Source organism: Kogia breviceps, chromosome 3 (genome assembly GCF_026419965.1).
Source record: "Kogia breviceps isolate mKogBre1 chromosome 3, mKogBre1 haplotype 1, whole genome shotgun sequence".
NCBI classification, from domain to species: domain Eukaryota; kingdom Metazoa; phylum Chordata; class Mammalia; order Artiodactyla; family Physeteridae; genus Kogia; species Kogia breviceps.
In genome coordinates this window covers 64,081,606-64,103,864 of record NC_081312.1, presented here as the reverse complement: position 1 = coordinate 64,103,864, position 22,259 = coordinate 64,081,606, and the positions used below count along the sequence as shown (strand labels likewise).

At 35.9% G+C, this 22,259-nt stretch overlaps 1 protein-coding gene and 1 non-coding gene across 3 annotated transcripts in view; one reads left to right on the top strand and one right to left on the bottom strand.

The window, feature by feature from the left end:
- Positions 1-22,259, top strand: part of PRORP (protein only RNase P catalytic subunit) — a 121,759-nt gene that overhangs the window by 42,651 nt on the left and 56,849 nt on the right. For both annotated transcript variants that reach the window (XR_010839577.1, XM_059056517.2), the window contains exon 5: positions 6,729-6,836. Coding sequence is in view for 1 of the 2 variants with exons in the window: in XM_059056517.2 (XP_058912500.1) it covers positions 6,729-6,836 (108 nt within the window). In the remaining variant the exon portion in view is untranslated. The remainder of the gene's footprint in view (positions 1-6,728; positions 6,837-22,259) is intronic.
- On the bottom strand, positions 6,048-6,182 carry LOC131754176 (small nucleolar RNA SNORA1). The gene has a single exon (XR_009335209.1). It is a non-coding gene; the product is annotated as a small nucleolar RNA SNORA1 (small nucleolar RNA).

Below are 22,259 nucleotides of genomic sequence, written 5' to 3'. Positions count from 1 at the left end.
GATGAATAGTATAACATTGTCTGGATATACCACATTTTTTTCCATTCATTCACCAGTTGATGGACACTTGAATTGTTTCCAGTTTGGGACAGTTACAAATAAAGCCATTATTAACATTCACATACAAGTCTCTGTGTGGATGCATGTTTTCACTTCTCTTCTTTCAATACCTGAAGGTGGAATTGTTGAGATATAGGATAAATGTATGCCTAACCTTATAAGAAACTGCCCAATTGTTTTCCATAGTGTGGTTGCATTTTGCATCCCATTAGCAATATTTAAAAGTTCCAATTGCTCCACATACTTATTATGGTCAGTCTTTTAAATTTTAGTCATTCTGGTGGGTGGATAATGATTTCTCAGTGGTTTTAAATTTGCATTTCCCTAATGACTAATAATGTTGAGTGTCTGATCATGTGCTTATTGGCCTAAAGGGGGTTCTTCCTCTTTGTAATTTTAATACAATGATATTATCTAATCGACAGTTGATACTCAGTCACAATTGTCACATGTCACAATAATGTCCTTTGTAAGTTTCTCCTTCCCCCAGATCCAATCCAGGATTACACATTGGGTTTAGTTGTCATGTTTCTTTGGTCTCTTTTCATCTGCAACAAAAATCCCAGTTTTCTTTGTCTTTCTTGGACCTTGATTTTTTTTTTTTTGAAAACTATAGACCTAGTGTTTTGTAGAATGTCTCTCCGTTTGGGTTCAGCTGATATTTCCTTATGATTAGATTCAGGCTATGCATTTTTGGCAAGAATATCACAAAAATGCTGTTGTATCCTTGTCAGAGGCATCGTTGTCAGAAGGCACACTGTGTGAATATTGGTGATGACTGTATTGCCCAAGAAATTTTTGTCTATCCTGATGTTATGCAGAATTCTCTTTTCTTCTAGGTTTGGCTCTTAGGTTTAGATTTCATAGTTTTGGCTTTGGGGTTTAGACTTATGATCTATAACAAAATAATTTTTTGAGTGTGATGTGAGATAGAGATGGGGGTTCATTTTTTTCTCCAACTTTTTTCCCTTGTTAGTTTTCTTACTTTTCTGTTTCTCTGATTCGACTCTTTATTATTATTATTACTTTCTTGAAATTTATTTGCTCTTCTTTTTCTAGCTTAAAGTGAAAATTTGGATCAGTGATTTTAGACCTTTCTTCTTTTCATGTAATCATTTAAAGCTCAGTATTGCTCTGATGCAGGCATGAATTTTGATATTTAATATTTTACTGTCACTTAATTCAAAATATTTTCTAATTTCCTGTGTAATTTTCTTTTAACCCATGGGTTATTTAGAAGTATTATTCAGGAATACTTGGAACTTTTCTAGATATCTTACTGCTGTTGGCTTTCTGTAGTTGTTGCACCAATTTACATTCCCACCATCAGTGTACAAGTGTTCACTTTTGTATTTGTGTGTGTATGTTAGAGTAATCAGCAAACATACTCTTTCAGATTTTAATATTTCTAAATGTATTGAGACTCATATTATGGCCTAGAGCTGTGGTTTGTCTTAGTGTTCCATGTGTACTTAAAAGGAAGAAATATTCTGCCATTGTTGGATATATTGTCCTTTAGATATCTCAAGTCAAAGTGGTTAATAGTAGTTTAGGTCTTCTCTATCCTTGCTGATTTTTATCTACTTGTTCTATCAATTACGGAGAGAAAAGTTGAAATTGCCATCTATGATTATAGACATTTATGTTCCTCCTTTCACTTCTGTCAAGTTTTGCTTCATGTATTTCGAAGCTCTGTTCTTATTTATGAATATGATTTCCCTATATATTGGTTTTTGTTGCATTACAAAGTGTACCTTTTTATTTTTTGTAATACTCGTTTTCTTAAAATCTATTTTGTCTAAAATTAGTGTTGCCACTCCAACTTTCTTAAGCATACTGATGCATGATATGTACTTTCTTCCAACTTTTCACTTTCAACTTATCCATATCTTTATATTTAAAGTACATCTCTTATAAACAGCATTTTTGATAGGGTTGAATTCAAATATTTTAAACAAATGGGACTACATCAAACTAAAAAGCTTTTGCACAGCAAAGGAAACTGATGACTTAATGAAAATGCCACTTACTGAATGGGAGAAGATATTTGCAAATGATATATCAGATAAGGGGTTAATATCCAAAATATACAAAGAACTCATACACCTTAACATTAAAAAAAAACAAACAACCCAATTAAAAAGTGGGCAGAGGACCTGAATAGACGTTTTGCCAAAGAAAACATACAGATGTCCAACAGGCACATGAAAAGATGCTCAACATCACTATCACCAGGGAATTGAAAACAAAAACCACAATGAGCTATCACCTCGCACCTGCTGGAATGGTTATTATCGAAAAGATAACAAATAACAAGAGCTAGTGAATATGTGGAGAAAAGTGAACCCTTCTACACTGTTTGTGGGAATGTGAATTGGTGCAGCCACTGTAGAAAACAGTATGGAAGTTCCTCAAAAACTAAAACTAGAACTACCATATATATGATCCAGCATTTCAACTCCTGGGTATTTATCCAAAGAAAATGAAAACACTAATTTGAAATGATATATGCACACCAATGTTCACTGCAGCATTATTTACAATTGCCAAGACATGGAAGCAACCTAAGTGCCCATCAACAGATGAATAGATAAAGATGTGGCATGCATGTGTATATATATATGTATATATCACAACAGAATATTAGTCATAAAAAAGAATGAATTTTTTTCATTTGCGACAACATGGATGTACCTAAAGGGTATTATGCTAAGTGACATAAGTCAGACAGAAAGACAAATACTCTGTGATTTCACTTTTATATGGAATCTAACAAACAAAACAAATGAACAAACATAACAAAATAGAAACAGAGTCATAGATACAGAGAACAAACAGGTGGTTGCTAGAGGGGATGAGTGTGGGGCCTGAGAGGACTAGGTTGAGGGAGATTAAGAAGTACAGACTTCCCGGTTACCAAATAAATGAGTCACAGGTATTAAAAGTACAGTGTGGGGAATGTAGTCAATAATATTGTAACATTTTTCTGTGGTGACAGATAGTAACTAGACTTATCGTGGTGATAATTTTGAAACATATAGAAATATCAAATTTCTATGTTGTGCATGAGGAACTAACATACAGTTGTAGGTCAACTGTACTTTAAAAACAAACAAGCAAACAAATTCACAGAAAAAGAGATCAGATTTGTGGTTATCAGAGGCAGGGGTGGGGGAAGGGCAAATTGGATGAAGTTAGTCCAAAGGCACAAACTTCCAGTTATTTAGATAAATAAGTACTAGAGATATGATGTATAACCTGATAAATATAATTAACCCTGCTGTGTGTCAAATATAAGAGTTGTTAAGAGAGTAAACCCTAAGAGTTCTTGTCACAGAGAAATTTTTTTTTTCTTTTAAAAAAATTTTGTGTATATTAAGGTGATGAATGTTCATTAAAGTTATTGTGGTAATCATTTCATAATGTATGTAAGTCAAATCATTATGCTGTACACCTTAAACTTATACAGGGCTGTATGTCAATTATATCGCAATAAAGTTGGAAGAAAAACAAAGTATGTCTCTTATAAAGAGCATTTTTGATAGGGTTGAATTTAAATATTTTATTTTGCTATTTTATATTTAACCAAAAAAATTTTTTTTTGGTTCCTCTGTTCCTACTTTCATGTTCTTTTGGGTTAATCAAATTTTTAAAAATATTTCATTGAATTCTTCTGTTGGCTTTTTATCTATGCCTTTTCTGTATTATTTTAAAATATATGAGTTGGGATTATAATATGAATCTTTAACCTAGTCCACTTAGAGTTTAGGTTATACCATTTCACATAAAATGTAGGAACCTTGTAGCAGTAGAATTCCATTTACCAAACACTTCCTGGTTTTTGTGCTATTGTTGTCATATATATCACACCTGCATGTTTGATTTATCTTTGATTTATCCTGCTCTGTATTTTCTTTGTATTTATCCTGCTTTGAGTTTGCTCTGCTTCTTAGATAAGTTATATTTTTCATCAAATTTTGGCCATTATTCAGATTCCCTTTTCTATTTTCTCCTTTCCTCTCTATCCTCTCCTTTTAGACTCCAATGACACATGTGTTGGTCTGTTTGGTATTGTTCCACAGGTTACTAAGGCTTTATTTATCTTTTTCTTTTGATCTTTTCTCCTTCAGTTGTATAATTTCTGTTGCTCCATCATTTGTGTTCACTGACTCTTACTTTTCCCATCCCATATCTGCTGTAATGTGTACCCTGTGAATATTTTATTCCACATGTGTGCTTTTTGGCTCTAGAATGTTCATTTTAATAGTTTCCATTTCCTGTTTTTTCCTTTCTTTCCACTCATTATAACTATATTTTCCTTTAAATTCTTAAATCTATTTATAGTAGCTACTTTAAATTTCTTGCCTGCTAACTCCAGCATCTGGACCTGGATTGATTTCTCTTGACTTTCTTTTCTCTTGACTGTGGGTCACATTTTCCTATTTCCTCTCATGTTTATTATTTTTTAAGTTGTATGTTGGACATTGTGAGGGTCATGTTGCAAAGGCTCTGGATTCCAATATCTTCCTCTGGAGGTTATTGATTTTCTGCTTTACCAGACTGTTAAACTTGGTTAGACTTAGACTCCAGACTCTGCCACTCTTGCAGTGGATAATAATTGAAATCTCTGTTCGGGTCTTTTAAGTCCTTCATCTGTTGTTTTTTTGCTGGGCTCCTTGGAGTCTCCTCCACGCATGTACAGATCAAGAGTTAGCCAAGGATTGGGGCAGATTTATACACAGAGTTTTGCAGTTCCCTCTTTTCTAGCATTCTTTCTGTAACTTCCCAGCCTCTCTGGCAGCCTCAAACTGTTCTTATTTCTCAAACCAGTCAGTCTGTGGCTTTATGCTTGATTTCCAGCTGCCCCTGCCAACCATGGTGACTAGAGAGTGCCCTCTGGCAAAAAGCCACACACAGGCACATTTCTCCTGCTGCAGTTCACTTATCATCTGGTTATCTGTAAATAGATAACAAACCACCCCAAATGTAGTGGCATTAAATAGAAACAGTCACTTATTATTATTATTATTATTATTATTATTATTATTATATCATCTCATGGTTCTAGGGTTTGACTAAACTGAGTTGTGTGATTTTTGCTTGGTCCTTCTACTGTTGTAATCAAATGAAGGCTAAGGTCATCTTGAAATCTCCCTCACTCTCATAGATCTGATGGTTGATGTTGGCTTTTTTTCCCCAATTGCTCCAGTAGCATTTATTTATTTATTTAAAATGTTAAACAAGTCATGATGTTTATTGTGGAAAGTGATGTTGGCTTTTGGCTGGGACTCAGTTCAACTCTCAGGTAGAACACCTGTACATGACCCATGACCTCTGCCTGGGTTTTTAATGGTTGGGTTCAAAGAGCTGGCATCCTAAGAGGGAGAGCCAGATGGAAGCTGTATTGCCTTTTATACCCAGCCTTGGAAGTCACATAGTGTCACTTCTGCCACACTCATTCATTGAGGCAGTCACAAAGAAAAGCCTCTATTCAAGTGAAGGGAGCTAGACTCTACCTTTTGAGGGGGGAGGAGTGTCAAAGAATTTTCAGACATGTTTTAAAACCATCAAACCTTCTTTCAAATGTTGTGTGCCCTCCAATTTCTGCTTGCTTTTGGTCATTCTCTAGTACCTTCAAATAGTTATTTTTTATATAGAAAATATTATATTATCTGATAATCCATTACAGACTACTCCGTCATTACCAGGAGTGGAGCTCCCTCTCCTCCTTTTCTTCCATCCATAGCACTCATCACATTTGACACAATATATATACTTGTTTATTTTGTGTCTCCTCCCATTAAAATGCAAGCTCCATTAAGTTGGGGTTTTGTCTCTTTGGTAACTGCTGGGTATACAGTAGGTACTCAACAAATTTTTTTTCCCAGAAGTTAAATATAGCAAGTACATTGCTGTTTATTCCTTCATCTTTTCTAATATTGAAAAGCCTTGTTATATCCAATTTTTACTTATGAGCCTAGCAAAAAATATGTTACATGTCTCATTGTCACCACTGCAATAAAATTACAGTGATGGAAGCAAAACCTGTGTTCTCAATGTAGCCACATTAACAATTTATGAACACCGTGAACAACAGTGCCCATTTTCAATAGAATGAGGCTTTCAACAAATGTTTGTTGAATGAATGAATGAATTTTCAACTCTTCAAAATAGGTATAAGTAACCAAATCCTCTTGATGACAAGAGAGGAGTACAAGTTATAGAGTCTTGTTTTTTCAGCATGGTTGTACTGATAGACTGGCATATCTGAGATTCGCTTCTCTTTGGCTTATAGAACAGGGCATAGAGATTTTGACATTTTATTCTCATCTGATTACCATGTGTGTCAGTGTAGCAGACTAGATAACTGGTTACAGATCAAATGAAATACCATGTGAAGTACTTTGTGAAGTGTAAAGCACTATGAGATTATAAGATATATCAGATAATTACATGCAGTTGCATCTATTAGGCTGGTCTTTTCAGATTTCATTTTGAAAGCATCTGTGTGTGTGTGTGTGTGTGTGTGTGTGTGTGCGTGTTTGTGTGTATTTTTAAGGGATGAATATTTTGACTTATCAGAACAATAATGAAAGTCATAGCAGTGTATTTATGATAAAGATCTTACTAGGTTCTTATTAATATTTTATCTGACTTTTCTTTTTTAGGAACTTAAGAGATTTCAGAACTTTGTAAAATACAATCCTCCTTTTGATATTGTCATTGATGGGCTCAATGTTGCCAAAATGTTTCCTAAAGCTCGTGAATCTCAAGTTGTAAGTACAAGTTTTATTTTGTTATTCCAAATCTCTAGAAATATTTATTGTACCCATTTGTGATCTTCCTTGGGTCTCTTAGTTTCCCATTTTACCTTCCTCTAAAAATAAGTTCCCCAAAGTGACCAACCAGTCATCTAAGATTCAGTGTTTTCATCTCTGGCAAGTAAGTGGCTCTTACAGGCAGGGCAAGAGTGAGAGATTAAAAAGTCTATGTAATAAAGGGCCAGTCCAGCCCTTTTTGTGTAACGTTTAGCTAACCTTCTCCTAGGTCTCTACTCTTTGGGGTTACTCTATCTTGTCCCTGTGGATCACATCCCTCCATTTGAAATTTATCAACATATACTATTAAGAGATATTAATCATAACTCACATTTGTGTTTTTCCAAACATACTATGTTCATAAATTAACCTAAGCAGTTCATATTTTGGTAAGGTAATTGTTTGTTCTGTCAATTTCTAAGTGTCCTAGTAGTTTCTAATAGGAATATCATGATTTTTTATAGCACTAGTGAGCAATTTTTATTTTATTTTATTTATTATTATTGTTTTTTGTGATGTGCGGGCCTCTCACTGCTGTGGCCTCTCCCGTCGTGGAGCACAGGCTCCGGCGCACAGGCCCAGCGGCCACGGCCCATGGGCCCAGCCGCTCCGCGGCATATGGGATCCTCCCGGACCGGGACATGAACCCGCGTCCCCTGCATCGGCAGGCGGACTCTCAATCACTGCACCACCAGGGAAGCCCGTGAGCAATTATTTTAATCCCCATTTTTACAGACTAGAAAATTAAGGTCAATTTTGTACAGTAAATCCTTAGAAATCAGTCATAACATCAAAAGTTGATTGTAGAGAGTTCCTGGGTTTCAGACTTGTGGCTCTTATTGCTGGCTATCTATGGCCGTTCATCTGTAGTTAAACTATTATTTCTTAAAAATTACTGCCAACTTAAAAGCTTTTTCTCAGAGATGCTAGTAGTCCAATTTGCCAATTTATACTCAGAAAAGCTTACAGGTACTAACAAAGGACAAGGTAGATTTATAGAAAATTTTTTGTATGGCTTTCTTTTACGTTTGTGCCTACACTTTTATGGTCAAGTATGTACTTTTTACTCCTTTATTATTAAAAAACGCAAAAGTAAGTTTAAAATATTTCTATCTCTTAGGTACCTGAAGGGCCCTTTGAAGCAGTAACATTGACAAAAGCAAAGCCAGAATAGGAAGCATGAAATTATTATCACTAATGCATGGTACAGCTCAGAATCAGAAGGATTCATTCTCATCTAAACCGTGAGAATGAGAAGTTTCCTATTTGTTTACCTTCTATTTGACTTTAAGCTTCACACAAAGCATTAAAAATTGGCTTGCCAGAAATATATAGCCCAAATGGGAATAACTTATGCAGGTACCATGTTGAAGATGATGTAGTAAACACATCCCCCAGCATTGTGGCAGAAAACTGTGCACATTTTTAAAGATTTTAGCAGATTTTGGCAGAGAGGCAGAGAACAAAGGATGGGCCAGGGAAATCATAGGCATCTGCCAGTACTTTTAGCTTTTACTCTTAAAATAATTTAATGCAAGCCATAGTTTATGTGACAAGTAATTAGTATTACCCAGCTTTTCAGAGCACTGTTATGTGTGGTAGTGCACTGGCATTATATGTGGTAAATCTCAGCTTGGAGACTCAGAGACGCCACCTGAATAACATTTAACAGCATTTTAAAAAGCTTTAAAGTAGCATTTTAGTTTAGAAATTAAGAATGGGCATTCTGGAACCAGACTTTTTATATTCAATCTACCACTTTTAATTGCTTTCATAGTTTGAGCAAGTTATTTAACCTATCTGTGCCTTAGTTTCTCAATCTGTAAAATAGGCATAATAATAGTACCCATCTGTTAAAGATGTAGTGAAGTATACTTGGCACATACTAAGTACCTAGTAGGTGTAACTAACTATTATTGCGATTACTATTCAAAGTAACTTCCCAAATGGAACCATAATTCTTGCTTTCAGCTAACCCCTGTTTGGCAGTTTAAGATTTTCTCCTGGTGTGTCATCCATGTCAATGGAGCTAAAAGAAAATACAAATATCTGCCTTAGTATTAGATTTAGTATTACTGTTAGACTGTAGGTGAGGTACTCAAACAATACTTGAGAATTGAAATCAGTACCATCAAAACCTTAAGAAAAATTTAAAATTTGATTTTAAGAAATGGTATTTTCTTATAAAAGTATTTTCTTATAAAAGATTATAAAAGTAAGGCCTGTTCATTGTAGAAAATTTGGAAGTTACAGAAAAGAAAATCATATATAATCCTAACATTCAACAATAATCACTGTCAATGTTTTATATCCTTGCCATATTTTTCTATTTTTATTTTTACCTAATTGGGCTCCAACTGTGTAAATAATTATATATCTATATTTTAATTTACAGTTGTTGAAAGCTCTCAGTAAAAATGAAATTATAAAAAGAATAGGAGAAATCATGTACTTTTAAAAAATATTTGAGATGGAAGGACCTTTGAAGCATATTTAAAATTCAGGAACCCTAAAGGGAGGAATAGATAAATTTGCTAGATAGTAAAAAATACTATTACCATTGTTTAAAAATAAAAACAAACTGAAAAAAATTGTTTACAACACATGTGACAAAGGGATAATTTCGTGACTGTACCAAGGTCTCTTATAAGTCTATAAGAAAAAGATGAACCATGCAGTAGAAAAGTGGCTTAACCCTATTCATAATTCTAGTTAATGCAAATTAAAATGTTTATCTTCCAGACTGGCAGAGACTTTAAAGTTGGTAGTATCCAGTATTTTAAATGGTTTGGAGAAGTAGAGAAGAGGGTATCTGTACAATGTTTTTTTGGTGGGTGATTTGGCAATAACTTTGGATGCCTAACATGTTGAAATTCTACTTCTAGAAACGAATATATTCATACTACTATATAAAGTTATGTGTCCAAATATGTTAGTTGTGGCGTTGTTTGTAAGCAGAAAAGTGTAATCAACCAAATATCTGTCAACTTAGGACCTGATATATGTTGAAACATCTATTTTAAATGAATGAGGGAGATCTGTATGTACTGATGTGGAACGATACCCACAGTAAGTGTAAGAAAAAAGTTGAAGAGCAACAAACTGAATATGGCCCCACTTGTGTTAAAAGCAAACCAAAGGATTACCCATATATAAATGTTTGTTAGGTACGTTTTTATATGACTAGAAAATTTCTAGAAACTACACATAAAAACTTAACATAATTAACTTTAGGAGTTGGGGATAGAGTATAAGACAATAAGAGGATTTTAGTTTTTCATTTATGTTTTTAAAATTTTCTTTACAATGAGTATATAGTACTTTAAAATTTTTTAAAAAATCACCATCAGGAAAAGTAAAAAGGCATTCTTGGTAAATATTCTAAATTAACTGTATCTTATGGATTACCACAGTTTTTTAATCATTTCCCTGTTGGTGGCCATATTAGATGTTTCTCATTTTTCACCGTGGTTAATAATGCTTGGAAGAAGATCTCTGTGCACGTTTCAGATGATTTCCTGAGAATGGATTCCCAGAAATAGAACTCTTGAGTCAAGGGGTATTTTTATATTATTATTATTTTTTGTGTGTGGTACGCGGGCCTCTCACTGTTGTGGCCTCTTCGGTTGCGGAGCACAGGCTCCGGACGCACAGGCCCAGCGGCCATGGCTCACGGGCCCAGCCGCTCTGTGGCATGTGGGATCTTCCCAGACCGGGGCACGAACCCGTGTCCCCTGCATCGGCAGGCGGATTCTCAACCACTGCGCCACCAGGGAAGCCCAAGGGGTATTTTTAAAGGTCTTACTACATATTGCCAAATTGCTTTCCAAAATGATTGTAGCAATATATACTCCCACCAACAGTGTATAAAAGTGCCCAAATAGAACACATTTCTTCAGAGTTGCTTATTACATGATTGCCTCAACTATTTAGTTGCATTTGTACCATGAATCTGCTCCGTGAAAAGCGCTGGACAGTTTTAACCCAGATTTCTTAGATCAAACATTTCTAAAATTTGTAAACAAAGTTTAATAAAATAACCCAGAAGGAAATATTCTTGACCTTTTTATTTCTCCTCTTTCTCTCTCTCTCTATTTTTTTTAACATCCCTATTGAAGTATAATTGCTTTACAATGGTGTTTTAGTTTCTGCTGTATCACAAAGTGAATCAGCTATACGTATGCATATATCCCCATATCTCCTCCCTCTCGTGTCTTCCTCCCACCCTCCCTATCCCACCCATCTAGGTGGTCACAAAGCACCAAGCTGATATCCCTGTGCTATGCGGCTGCTTCCCACTAGCTATCTATTTTACATTTGGTAGTGTATATATGTCCATGCCACTCTCTCACTTTGTCCCAGCTTACCCTTTCCCCTCCCCGTGTCCTCAAGTCCATTCTCTATGTCTGTGTCTTTATTCCTGTCCTGCCCTTAGGTTCTTCAGAACCATTTCTTTTTCTTTTTTAGATTCCATATATATGTGTTAGCATATGGTATTTGTTTTTCTCTTTCTGACTTCACTCTTTATGACAGACTCTAGGTCCATCCATCTCACTACAAATAACTCAGTTTTGTTTCTTTTTATGGCTGAGTAATATTCTATTATATATACGTGCCACATCTTCTTTATCCAGTCATCTGTCGACGAACACTTAGGTTGCTTCCATGTCCTGGCTATTGTAAATAGAGCTGCGGTGAACATTTTGGTACATGACTCTTTTTGAATTATGGTTTTCTCAGGGTATATGCCCAGTAGTGGGATTGCTGGGTCATATGATAGTTCTATTTTTAGTTTTTTAAGAAACCTCCTTACTGTTCTTCATAGTGGCTGTATCAATTTACATTCCCACCAACAGTGCAAGAGGGTTCCCTTTTCTCCACACCCTCTCCAGCATTTATTGTTGGCAGACTTTTTGACGATGGCCATTCTGACTGGTGTGAGGTGATACCTCACTGTAGTTTTGATTTGCATTTCTCTAATGATTAGTGATGTTGAGCATCTTTTCATATGTTTGTTGGCAATCTGTATATCTTCTTTGGAGAAATGTCTATTTAGGTCTTCTGCCCATTTGTGGATTGGGTTGGGTTTTTTTTTGATATTGAGCTGCATGAGCTGTTTGTATATTTTGGAGATTAATCCTTTGTCAGTTGCTTCATTTGCAAATATTTTATCCCATTCTGAGGATTGTCTTTTTGTCTTCTTTATGGTTTCCTTTGCTGTGCAAAAGCTTTTAAGTATCATTAGGTCCCATTTGTTTATTTTTGTTTTTATTTCCGTTTCTCTAAGAGGTGGGTCAAAAAGGATCATGCGGTGATTTATGTCATAGAGTGTTCTGCCTATGTTTTCCTCTAAGTTTGATAGTGTCTGGCCTTACATTTAGGTCTTTAATCCATTTTGAGTTTATTTTTGTGTATGGTGTTAGGGAGTGTTCTAACTTCATACTTTTACATGTACCTGTCCAGTCTTCCCAGCACCACTTATTGAAGAGGCTGTCTTTTCTCCATTGTACATTCTTGCCTCCCTTATCATAGATAAGGTGACCATATGTGTGTGGGTTTATCTCTGGGCTTTCCATCCTGTTCCATTGATCTGTATTTCTGTTTTTGTGTCAGGACCATACTGTCTTGTTTAGTGTAGCTTTGCAGTATACTCTGAAGTCAGGGAGTCTGATTCCTCCAGCTCTGTTTTTTTCCCTCAAGATTGCTTTGGCTATTAGGGGTCTTCTGTGTCTCCATACAAATTTTAATATTTTTTGTTCTAATTCTGTAAAAAATTCCATGGGTAATTTGCTAGGGATTGCATTGAATCTGTATATTGCTTTGGGTAGTATAGTCATTTTCACAATATTGATTCTTCCAATCCAAGAAAATGGTCTATCTCTCCATCTGTTCGTATCATCTTTAATTTCTTTCAACAGTGTCTTATAGTTTTCTGTATACAGTTCTTTGGTCTCCTTAAGTAGGTTTATTCCTAGGTATTTTCTTCTTTTTGTTGCAATAGTACATGTGAGTGTTTCCTTAATTTCTCTTTCAGATTTTTTCACATTAGTGTATAGGAAGGCAAGAGATTTCTGTGCATTAATTTTGTAACCTGCTACTTTACCCAATTCGTTGATTAGCTCTAGTAGTTTTCTGATAGCATCTTTAGGATTCTCAATGTATAGTATCATGTCATCTGCAAACAGTGGCAGCTTTACTTCTTCTTTTCCGATTTGGATTCCTTTTATTTGTTTTTCTTCTCTGATTGCTGTGGCTAAAACTTCCAAAACTATGTTGAATAATAGTGGTGAGAGTGGGCAACCTTGTTTGTTTTTGATCTTAGTGGAAATGGTTTCAGTTTTTCACCATTGAGAACGATGCTGGCTGTGGGTTTGTCATATATGGCCTTTATTATGTTGAGGTAAGTTCCCTCTATGCCTACTTTCTGCAAGGTTTTTATCATAAATGGGTGTTGAATTTTGTCGTAAGCTTTTTCTGCATCTATTGAGATGATCATATGGTTTTTTTCCTTCAGTTTGTTAATATAGTTTATCACACTGATTGATTTGCGTATGTATTGAAGAATCCTTTCATTCCTGGGATAAACCCCACTTGATCATGGTGTATGATCCTTTTAATGTGCTGTTGGATTCTGTTTGCTAGTATTTTTTCTCTCTTAATACACTTGCCTTTAAGTGTGCACAAAAGAAAGATTAGGAATCTTAGTTCTAAAGTTTTTCATCTTTGTGTGAAGAAGTTTCCAAGTTTTTTTCTGTGGAATAATATACAGGTCATTTATGTTTTTTCCATGAACCCTCTACATAAAATGTGACAAATTCTTCTTGGTCCTTTTCTATTAATGGTCATTTATGTATCCAGCATTGTTCTCTGTAAGTTCATACATTAGAAAAGACCATTTTTACATTCATTATTTAGGGAGTAACACCTTGATCACATATCTTGATCTCAGAGCCTACAGTTTAGGGGTGATAGTGACTTAAGGAGCTAAAAATAAGTTCTGGTTGTGAACTTATTTTCTCAATTTTCATATGCACTTTTTTATAGTTTAATTTTTTTTGAAGTCAGATTATGTCTTATAATTGATGTCAGTAGAAACTTGCCAGTGACCATGTAGAGTTGAGACTTACTGGTGGTTGTCATTGCCTGGGAATGTGCTAATTTAGCTGTACACAGCTATGTCTGTTCATCCACTTGTGACCTCAGTTGAGTTAGTTGTATTGGCAGCTCCACAAGCTGTTTAATTTTAACCTTAATCTTAACTTTAAATATTTGCTGAGGGTTTTCTAACCATGCAGTAACAGGTGGTGGTAATTGACACATTTCTCAGAGTAATGTACAGAAGTTTAAAGCAAGGAGAGGTTGTTAAAACCGATTTTTGCAGAATGGAATAATTCATTGAAAGAAAAATCAATAATCAAATATAAAATGCAGGTAAACCCCCAGTATTCTTCACTCTGTTTTTGCTGTTGGTCTTAAAAGTGATACAAAAGTAAAGGTGAAGAACACAGGTTCTCAGGAGAGTAATATGTATGTTACATGTCATAGAGCTGGTATGGCCAAAAGCAATTCAGAAGAGCCTTTAACTCAGATATGAAGATTCCTATTTAAATGTTACTTGTGATTCTGAACAAAAAAATATGGCATGGAACTATATGATTAATATATGATTTTGTTTGTTACTGAAAAAGAAAACCTTTTTGTTTTTTGCTTAAAAGTTATTACTAAATCCATGGTCATCTTGTAGTTTCTGGTGTCTTAATACCATTACAGGATATAGTGAATGGAACTGGCAATTGTAACGTCCCCGACTAGATTTCACTTTGGGCACAGTTTAGGGTTTTGATCAAGTAAAGTGTCATTTCTTTAGTACCTGCATTGAGGTATAATTCATAAGCCATAATATTCATCCTTTTAAAGTATACAGTTCAGTGAGTACAGTGGGCCCTCTGAATCTGCTGGTTCTGCATCTTCAGATATTGGAGGGCCAACTATGCCATTTTTATACAAGGGGCTTGAGCATCCATGGCTTTTGTTATCTACCAGGAGTTCTGGAACCAATCCCCAGTGGATACTAAGGGACAACTGTATATTTACAGAGTTTTGCAATCATTATTGCTATCAAATTCCAGAATATTTTTCATTCCCCTCAAAGTAACCCCATACCCTTTAGTGGTCACTCTCAATTCCTTTCTCCCCTTACCCTTGGTAACCACTAATCTATTTTCTGTCTTCATGGATTTGCCTATTCTAGACATTTCATATTTTCACTTAGCATGCTTCCAGATTTCATCCATATTGTAGCATGAATCAGTGCTTCATTACTTTTTAAAAAATATTTATTTATTTATTGGGCTGTGTTGGGTCTTAGTTGCAGCACACAGGATCTTCGTTGAGGCACATGGGCTTCTCTCTAGCTGCAGCATGCGGGCTCTAGAGCGCACGGGCTTAGATGCCCCATAGCATGTGGGATCTTAGTTCCACGACCAGGGATCGAACCCGCATCCCCTGCATTGGAAGGTTGATTCCTAACCACTGGACCACCAGGGAAGTCCTAGTACTTCATTACTTTTTATTGCTGAATGATGTTCCTTGTATGGATATGCCACATTTTATTTATCTCATTAGTTTATAGATACTTAGATTATTTCCACTTTTTGGCTATTAAGAATAATGCTACTGTGAACACTTCATGTACATGTTTTGTGTGGGCATGTTTTCAGTTCTTTTAGGTATATACCTAAGCAGTAGAATTTTCAGGTCATATGATAGCTTCTGTTTAACCTTTTAAGGAACTGTCAAACTTCCAAAGCAGCTGCACCATTTTACATTTCCACCAGCAGTATATAAGATTCCAATTTCTCCACATCCTTACCAACACTTGTTATTACCAGTCTTTTTTATTATAGCTATCCTAGTACGTATGAAATGGTATCTCATTGTAGTTTTGATTTGCATTTCCTAATGGTGTATGATGTTGAGCATTTTTCAGGTGCTTATTGGCCATTTATATATCTTCTTTGGAGAAATGCCTATTAAAATCCTTTGCTTATTTTTTAATAGTGTTATTTGTCTTTTTATTGAGTTGTAATTTTTTCATGTATTCTGAATACTAGGGCTTTATCATATATTTGATTTGCAAATATTTTCTCCCATTTGGATTGTCTTTCCAGTCTCTTGATGATATCCTTTGAAGCACAAAAGTTTTTAATTTTGATGAAGTCCAATTTGTCTTTTTTTTTTCCTCTTGTTGGTGTCCTATCTAAATAAATCATTGCCTGGGACTTCCCTGGTTGTCCAGTGGTTAAGACTCTGTGCTTCCATGCAGGGGGTTCGGGTTCAGTCCCTGGTTGGGAAACTAAGATCCCACATGCCACACTGTGCAACGTGCATGCATGCAATCAGTCAATCAATCAGTCATTACCTAATCCAGGATCATGAAGATTTATGCCTGTCTTTTCTTCTAAAGTTTTATAGTTTTAGTTCTTGAATTTATAGTGTCTGCATTTTTTTAAACATCTTTATTTTAGTAAAATTGTTTTACAATGGTGTGTGAATTTCTGCTTTATAACAAAGTGAATCAGCTATACATATACATATATCCCCATATCTCCTCCCTCTTGCGTCTCCCTCCCACCCTTCCTATCCCTCCCCTCTAAGTGGTCACAAAGCACCGAGCTGATCTCCCTGTGCTATGCGGTTGCTTCCACTAGCTATCTATTTACATTTTAGTGTCTGCAGTTTTAGAGAAACAATCTTCTTTTTTAATGGAAGTATAGTTGATTTATGATGTTGTGTTAGTTTCTGGTATACAGCTAAGTGATTCAGTTATATATGTATGTATTCTTTTTCAGATTCTTTTCCATTGTAAGTTATCACAAGATATTCAATATAGTTCCCTGTGCTGTACAGTAGGACCTTATTGTATATCTATTTTATATATAGTAGCTTGTATTTGCAAATCCCAGACTCCTAATTTATCCCCCATCTCCCTTTGGTAACATAAGTTTGTTTTCTATGGCTGTGAGTCTGTTTCTGCTTTGTACATAAGGTCATTTGTATCATTTTTTAGATTCCACATATAAGTGATATCATATGATATTTGTCTTTGTCTGACTTAGTATGATAATCTCTAGGTTCATCCATGTTGCTGCAAATGGCTTTATTTCATTCTTTTTTGTGGCTGAGTAGTATTCCACTGTATATATATACCACATCTTCTTTATCCATTCATCTATCGATGGACACCTAGGTTGCTTCCATGTCTTGGCTATTGTAAATAGTGCTTCAATGAACATTGGGGTGCATGTATCTTTTCAATTTAGAGTTTTCTCCAGATGTATGCCCAGGAATGATATTGCTGGATCATATGGTAACTCTATTTTCAGTTTTTTAAGGAACCTCCGTACTGTTTTCCATAGTGGCTGCACCAATTTATATTCCCACCAACAGTGTAGGAGGGTTCCCTTTTAAAGAAGCAATCTTCAATAGATGGTAAACAGACATAATTTAGAATATAGTGAGATTTAGACAGGCAGGACTAGCCTTGACCCTTTCTAATTCATCTGTTGAACCTTTAGTAAATCTGGACAAAATAAGACTTGTTATTCACCTTGTAGATGTTTTTAAAGTGTTAAGTGTATTCTGCTTTTCAAAAATATTTATTTGGTTGCAGTTTTTCAGAAGAAGAAAGGTTTTGGTTTGTATTTTTATTTTTGAGAAGAGGGAAGGGTTCTGAGTGACTGGAAGGTTAATTATTGATATATAGCTTCCATTTTGAGAAGAACAGTTAGATCAGTTACTGTTTATTGAGCAACTGTTCCATGCCAGATACTGCTTTAAGATGTGAGGATATGTCTATAGGCTGATAAATGCTACAAATGCTGGAACATGATTAGGCTGATGGTTATGTTATTGAAACAAGAAATTCATAGTATATTTTGCATCTTGTTGTCTATTGAGAGTGATTCTTGTGTTTGTGTATGATTCTTTTCTTAAAAATATACTTGGAATGTAAAAATGGAGAATAATGTTTACCCAAAATACATGGGATAAGAATTTAAAAAAAAAAATTTTAAGTATTACAAAATGGTTTCAGTTCTCCAGAACATGTTATAATTTGGGAGAAACAATGACTAGATTAGAAAATGGTAGGTATGAACCTATGTACAGCACTTGAGCCAGCCTTTATGTAGCACTTAGACTAACATTCCTTTTTCATTACCTGCAAGGTGTAGTGTTTTGGATTTTCTTGAATCTGATTTCTTTTCTTTTAATTTAATAAACTATGTTTTTGGAGCAGCATGGATTTTTTTATGAATGGCCATCTCTCAACAACATGTTATTTGGGCTCTTACAAATACTTCTGAGGAAAAGCACTGCATAATGAGAGGTAGAAATTAAATTGTATCCATATTTTCTTAAGCTCAAGAGAGTGAGTAATTGGCACCACCATCCTCCAAGGATTGTAACCTCAACTACTCTTTTTCACTACCTCCACATCCAGTTGACTGACAAGTTTTTTGTTTGTTTGTGTGTTTTTTAAAATATTTATTTACTTATTTGGCTACGCTGGTTCTTATTTGCGGCATGTGGGATCTAGTTCCCTGACCAGGGATCGATCCCGAGCCCCCTGCATTGGGAGCGTGGAGTTTTAGCCACTAGACCGCCAGGGAAGTCCCCAGACTGACAAGTTTTAATGGTCATGATTCCCAAATATATTCTGTAATCTAACCATTTCTTTCTATCTCTGTTAACAAACATCATCTCTCACCTAAACTCCTAAGTGGCCTCCTTGCTTTTTCATCCTTGCCTCATTGACTTTGCAGGATACTTAGGATAAAATCCAAGTTCCTTATCATGGATTATAGTACTTTTCATCATCTGATCTTTACCTCTGTTTTCAGCCTCATCTCTGTTTTTTTTTTTTTTTTTTAAGATGTTGGGGGTAGTTTATTAATTAATTTATTTATTTTTGCTGCGTTGGGTCTTCATTTCTGTGCGAGAGCTCTCTCTAGTTGTGGCAAGCGGGGGCCACTCTTCATCGTGGTGCGCGGGCCTCTCACTATTGCGGCCTCTCTTGTTGTGGAGCACAGGCTCCAGACGCTCAGGCTCAGTAGTTGTGGCTCACGAGCCCAGTTGCTCCACGGCATGTGGGATCCTCCCAGACCAAGGCTCAAACCCGTGTCCCCTGCATTAGCAGGCAGATTCTCAACCACTGCGCCACCAGGGAAGCCCCCTCATCTGTTTTTTTTCTCTTTGCTTTTCATTGAATTATAGACACACTAGAATCTTTCCTGTTCCTCAGACATTCCAAACTTGTTCCTTCCTCAAGATCTTGGTATTCCTTCAGCCTTTAATGTGCTTCCTTCTTCAAACAGTTGGATCATTATCAGCATCTCAAAGATCTTCCCTGATTCTTCTAAAGTAACCCCACTCTGCTCACCCAACCTATGCCTGTATTTTCAGTTGCAGCAACCTTATTTGTTTCTATGGTGGATTAAAAATGGCCACAGTTTCTTTGCAGTTTCTCTCATCATGAGATGGAGTCTGTTTCCCCATCTCTTGAATCTGGGGTTGCCTTATGACTTGCCTTGTGAATGTAGCAGAAGTGACATTGTGGGACTTGGACTCAGAAGGCCATGCAGCTATGCTGTTACTCTCTAGGAACTACACCTTATGAATAAGCCGAGGTTAGTCTCACTGAGGAGGAGATGCCACATGGAGAGAGGCGGGGGATGGGGGGAGAGAGAGAAAACTCAGTCTTCCCAACTAAGGCTCCAGATGTGTGAGTAAAGTCATCTAGGACCGACAACCTCCAGGCAGCCTGCCAAATGATTGTGAGCACATGAATGAGCCTAGCCTACACCACGTGGAACAGAATAACGTCCAGCTGAGCCCAACCCAAATTGCCAACCCATAGTATTGTGAGAAAGTAAGAGATTATTTTAATCCAAGTTTTTGAGTGGTATATCACACAGCAGTAGATAACTGATTTAATTCCTTCATAGCACTTAGTATCTATAATTACCTATACATTTCTCTGTTAACTTTGTTACTGTCCGTCCTCCATTACAGTGCAAATGCCCTGAGATTGAAGATCTTGTGTACCTTGCTTGCTGTTTTATCTTCAGCATTGAGAAAAGGGCCTTGAACATCATAAGTGCTCAGGAGATGCTTAGTGAATGATTGAAAGAATGAACAAATGGATATGCAGTAATTCATATAACCTGTAGAAATAACTTATCTGCTTTTCAGGATTAACTGAAAACTTCTTGAGTTTTATTCTTGACAGCTTACTTCACGCAGTAGCTATGTGACCTAGGCTAAGTTACTTAACCTCCTGGTTCCTATGTGATGATTAAATGAGCTAATCCTTGAAAAGCACTATTGCAGTGCCTGGCACATAGTCCAATAAATGCAGAAGAAAAAATACACAACAACCCTGTGAGTTCATTTAGTTGTCTATGGTCTTAACTCTGTAGAAATAAAAGCATAGCAGTTTTTTATGATGTGTTTAGTCTCCTAATTTAAATAACTGACCATCTACTTTTGTAGTTTTTTCAGTTTCGGGTCTTCATGCTTTTTTTTTTTTAACATCTTTATTGGAGTATAATTGCTTTACAATGTTGTGTTAGTTTCTGCTGTATAACAAAGTGAATCAGCTATACATATACATATATCCCCATATCCCCTCCCTCTTGCGTCTCTCTCCCACCCTCCCTATCCCACCCCTCTAGGTGATCACAAAGCACGAGCTGATCTCCCTGTGCTATGTGGCTGTTTCCCACTAGCTATCTATTTTACATTTGGTAGTGTATACATGATGCCACTCTCTCACTTTGTCCCAGCTTACCCTTCCCCCTCCCTGTGTCCTCATTCATTCTTTTTGAACTGATGCTTAGAACCTAAACTTGAGTCTCTAAATAAATAGCTAACTTCTCTGTAGAGTAAGTAAATGAGAAATATATTAACAATATAGAGTAAACAAAAGACAGACTGTATTAGTTAGAATAGGCTAGGTAATGCTGCAGTAATAAACTCAAAATTTCATTGGCTTAAAATGACTTATTTTTTTCGTCATGCTCTATGTCCATTTTAGGTCATCTTTGTCATCACCATTCTCATTCCAGGACCCAGAATAACTTTCTGAAATATTGCCAGTCACTGTGGCAGAGGGAAAAGGAAAAGTGGTGAAGCATACACTGACTCAAAGCTTCTGCTCAGATATGATACCAGTTAATACAGGTTACATAGCTATACCTGAGTTCAGCAGCATAGGAAAGGCAGTCCTACCATGTGCCTGGAAGGAGAAAGAGGATTAGTATTTTTTAACATCTCTGATGACTACTGCACTGAAGTTGGTGATGTCTTGCTTGTTAACAGTGGTCAAGTCCAGGAGTCAGAAATGAGTTTCATCATGTCAGTGTAAACTGTGCCTAGATTCCTTTTTTCAATATCAGATCCCTTCACTATGGTTTTATGTGGAAAGAACTGATGCTTTTATTGATTGTTTTTCCCAGAATGATGAAGTAGGAATTCTAAAGTCTCCATAACTCATACTTTACACATACTTTCACAGCTTTCATTTTTAGATGGATTTTTCTTTTGAGCCACATAGTCATTATTAATAATGGGTGATGCGAGATTGCCTTGAGGGGACAGGGACAACATCCGAAGCTTTCACCCAGAAAACAAAGGGTATAAAGTAGAAAGCTTCTCATCCTGCATTTTTGCTCTTGTCGTCTCCTCCCCGCCCCCACACGGCACTCCCACCACAGGCCTCCCCAGGAGTCAGTCCTTTTTTTTTTCCCCTTGCTCCTTTTGCAGGTTGCATTTGGGGTTTTCAGTTGTTCATAAGCTCCTCTAGTAGAGGGTGTATAGGGGGAATAGTACATCATTTTAGTTAATCTTGCTAGCTGTTCAAAACTCTGTTCCCTATTTTTGTAGATAACTAAGAATTGGTTAAAATGGCTTCCACAGAAAGAAAATTTATAATGTAATTTAAAAGAATTATGGCCAGACATCAGCACCTAATGCTTTCATTCTTACAGCGTGCTTGGGGCATTGAATAGAAAGAAGTTTGGTAGAAACACTGCAGAATTTGTTTTGATTGCCATCTCTTAGTTGGTTTCACTACAGTGAGAGAAAAATGGAGGAAGAAAGGGTATTAGCTATTAAAAGTCATTTAAAAAAGAAAAAGAAAAAGAAAAAAAAAGTCATTTGGCAGTAGCATTTACTTGGCAGTGAGTTCTCATTTTTTTCCTGACACCCAAGTTATTTTATTTCTTTCTGTTGATTTACACAACCTCTTGTAAATGTTTCAATACCATAAAGAACCTAAAATAAAATAAACTATGCTCGGTGGGGTTTTTTGTGTTTGTA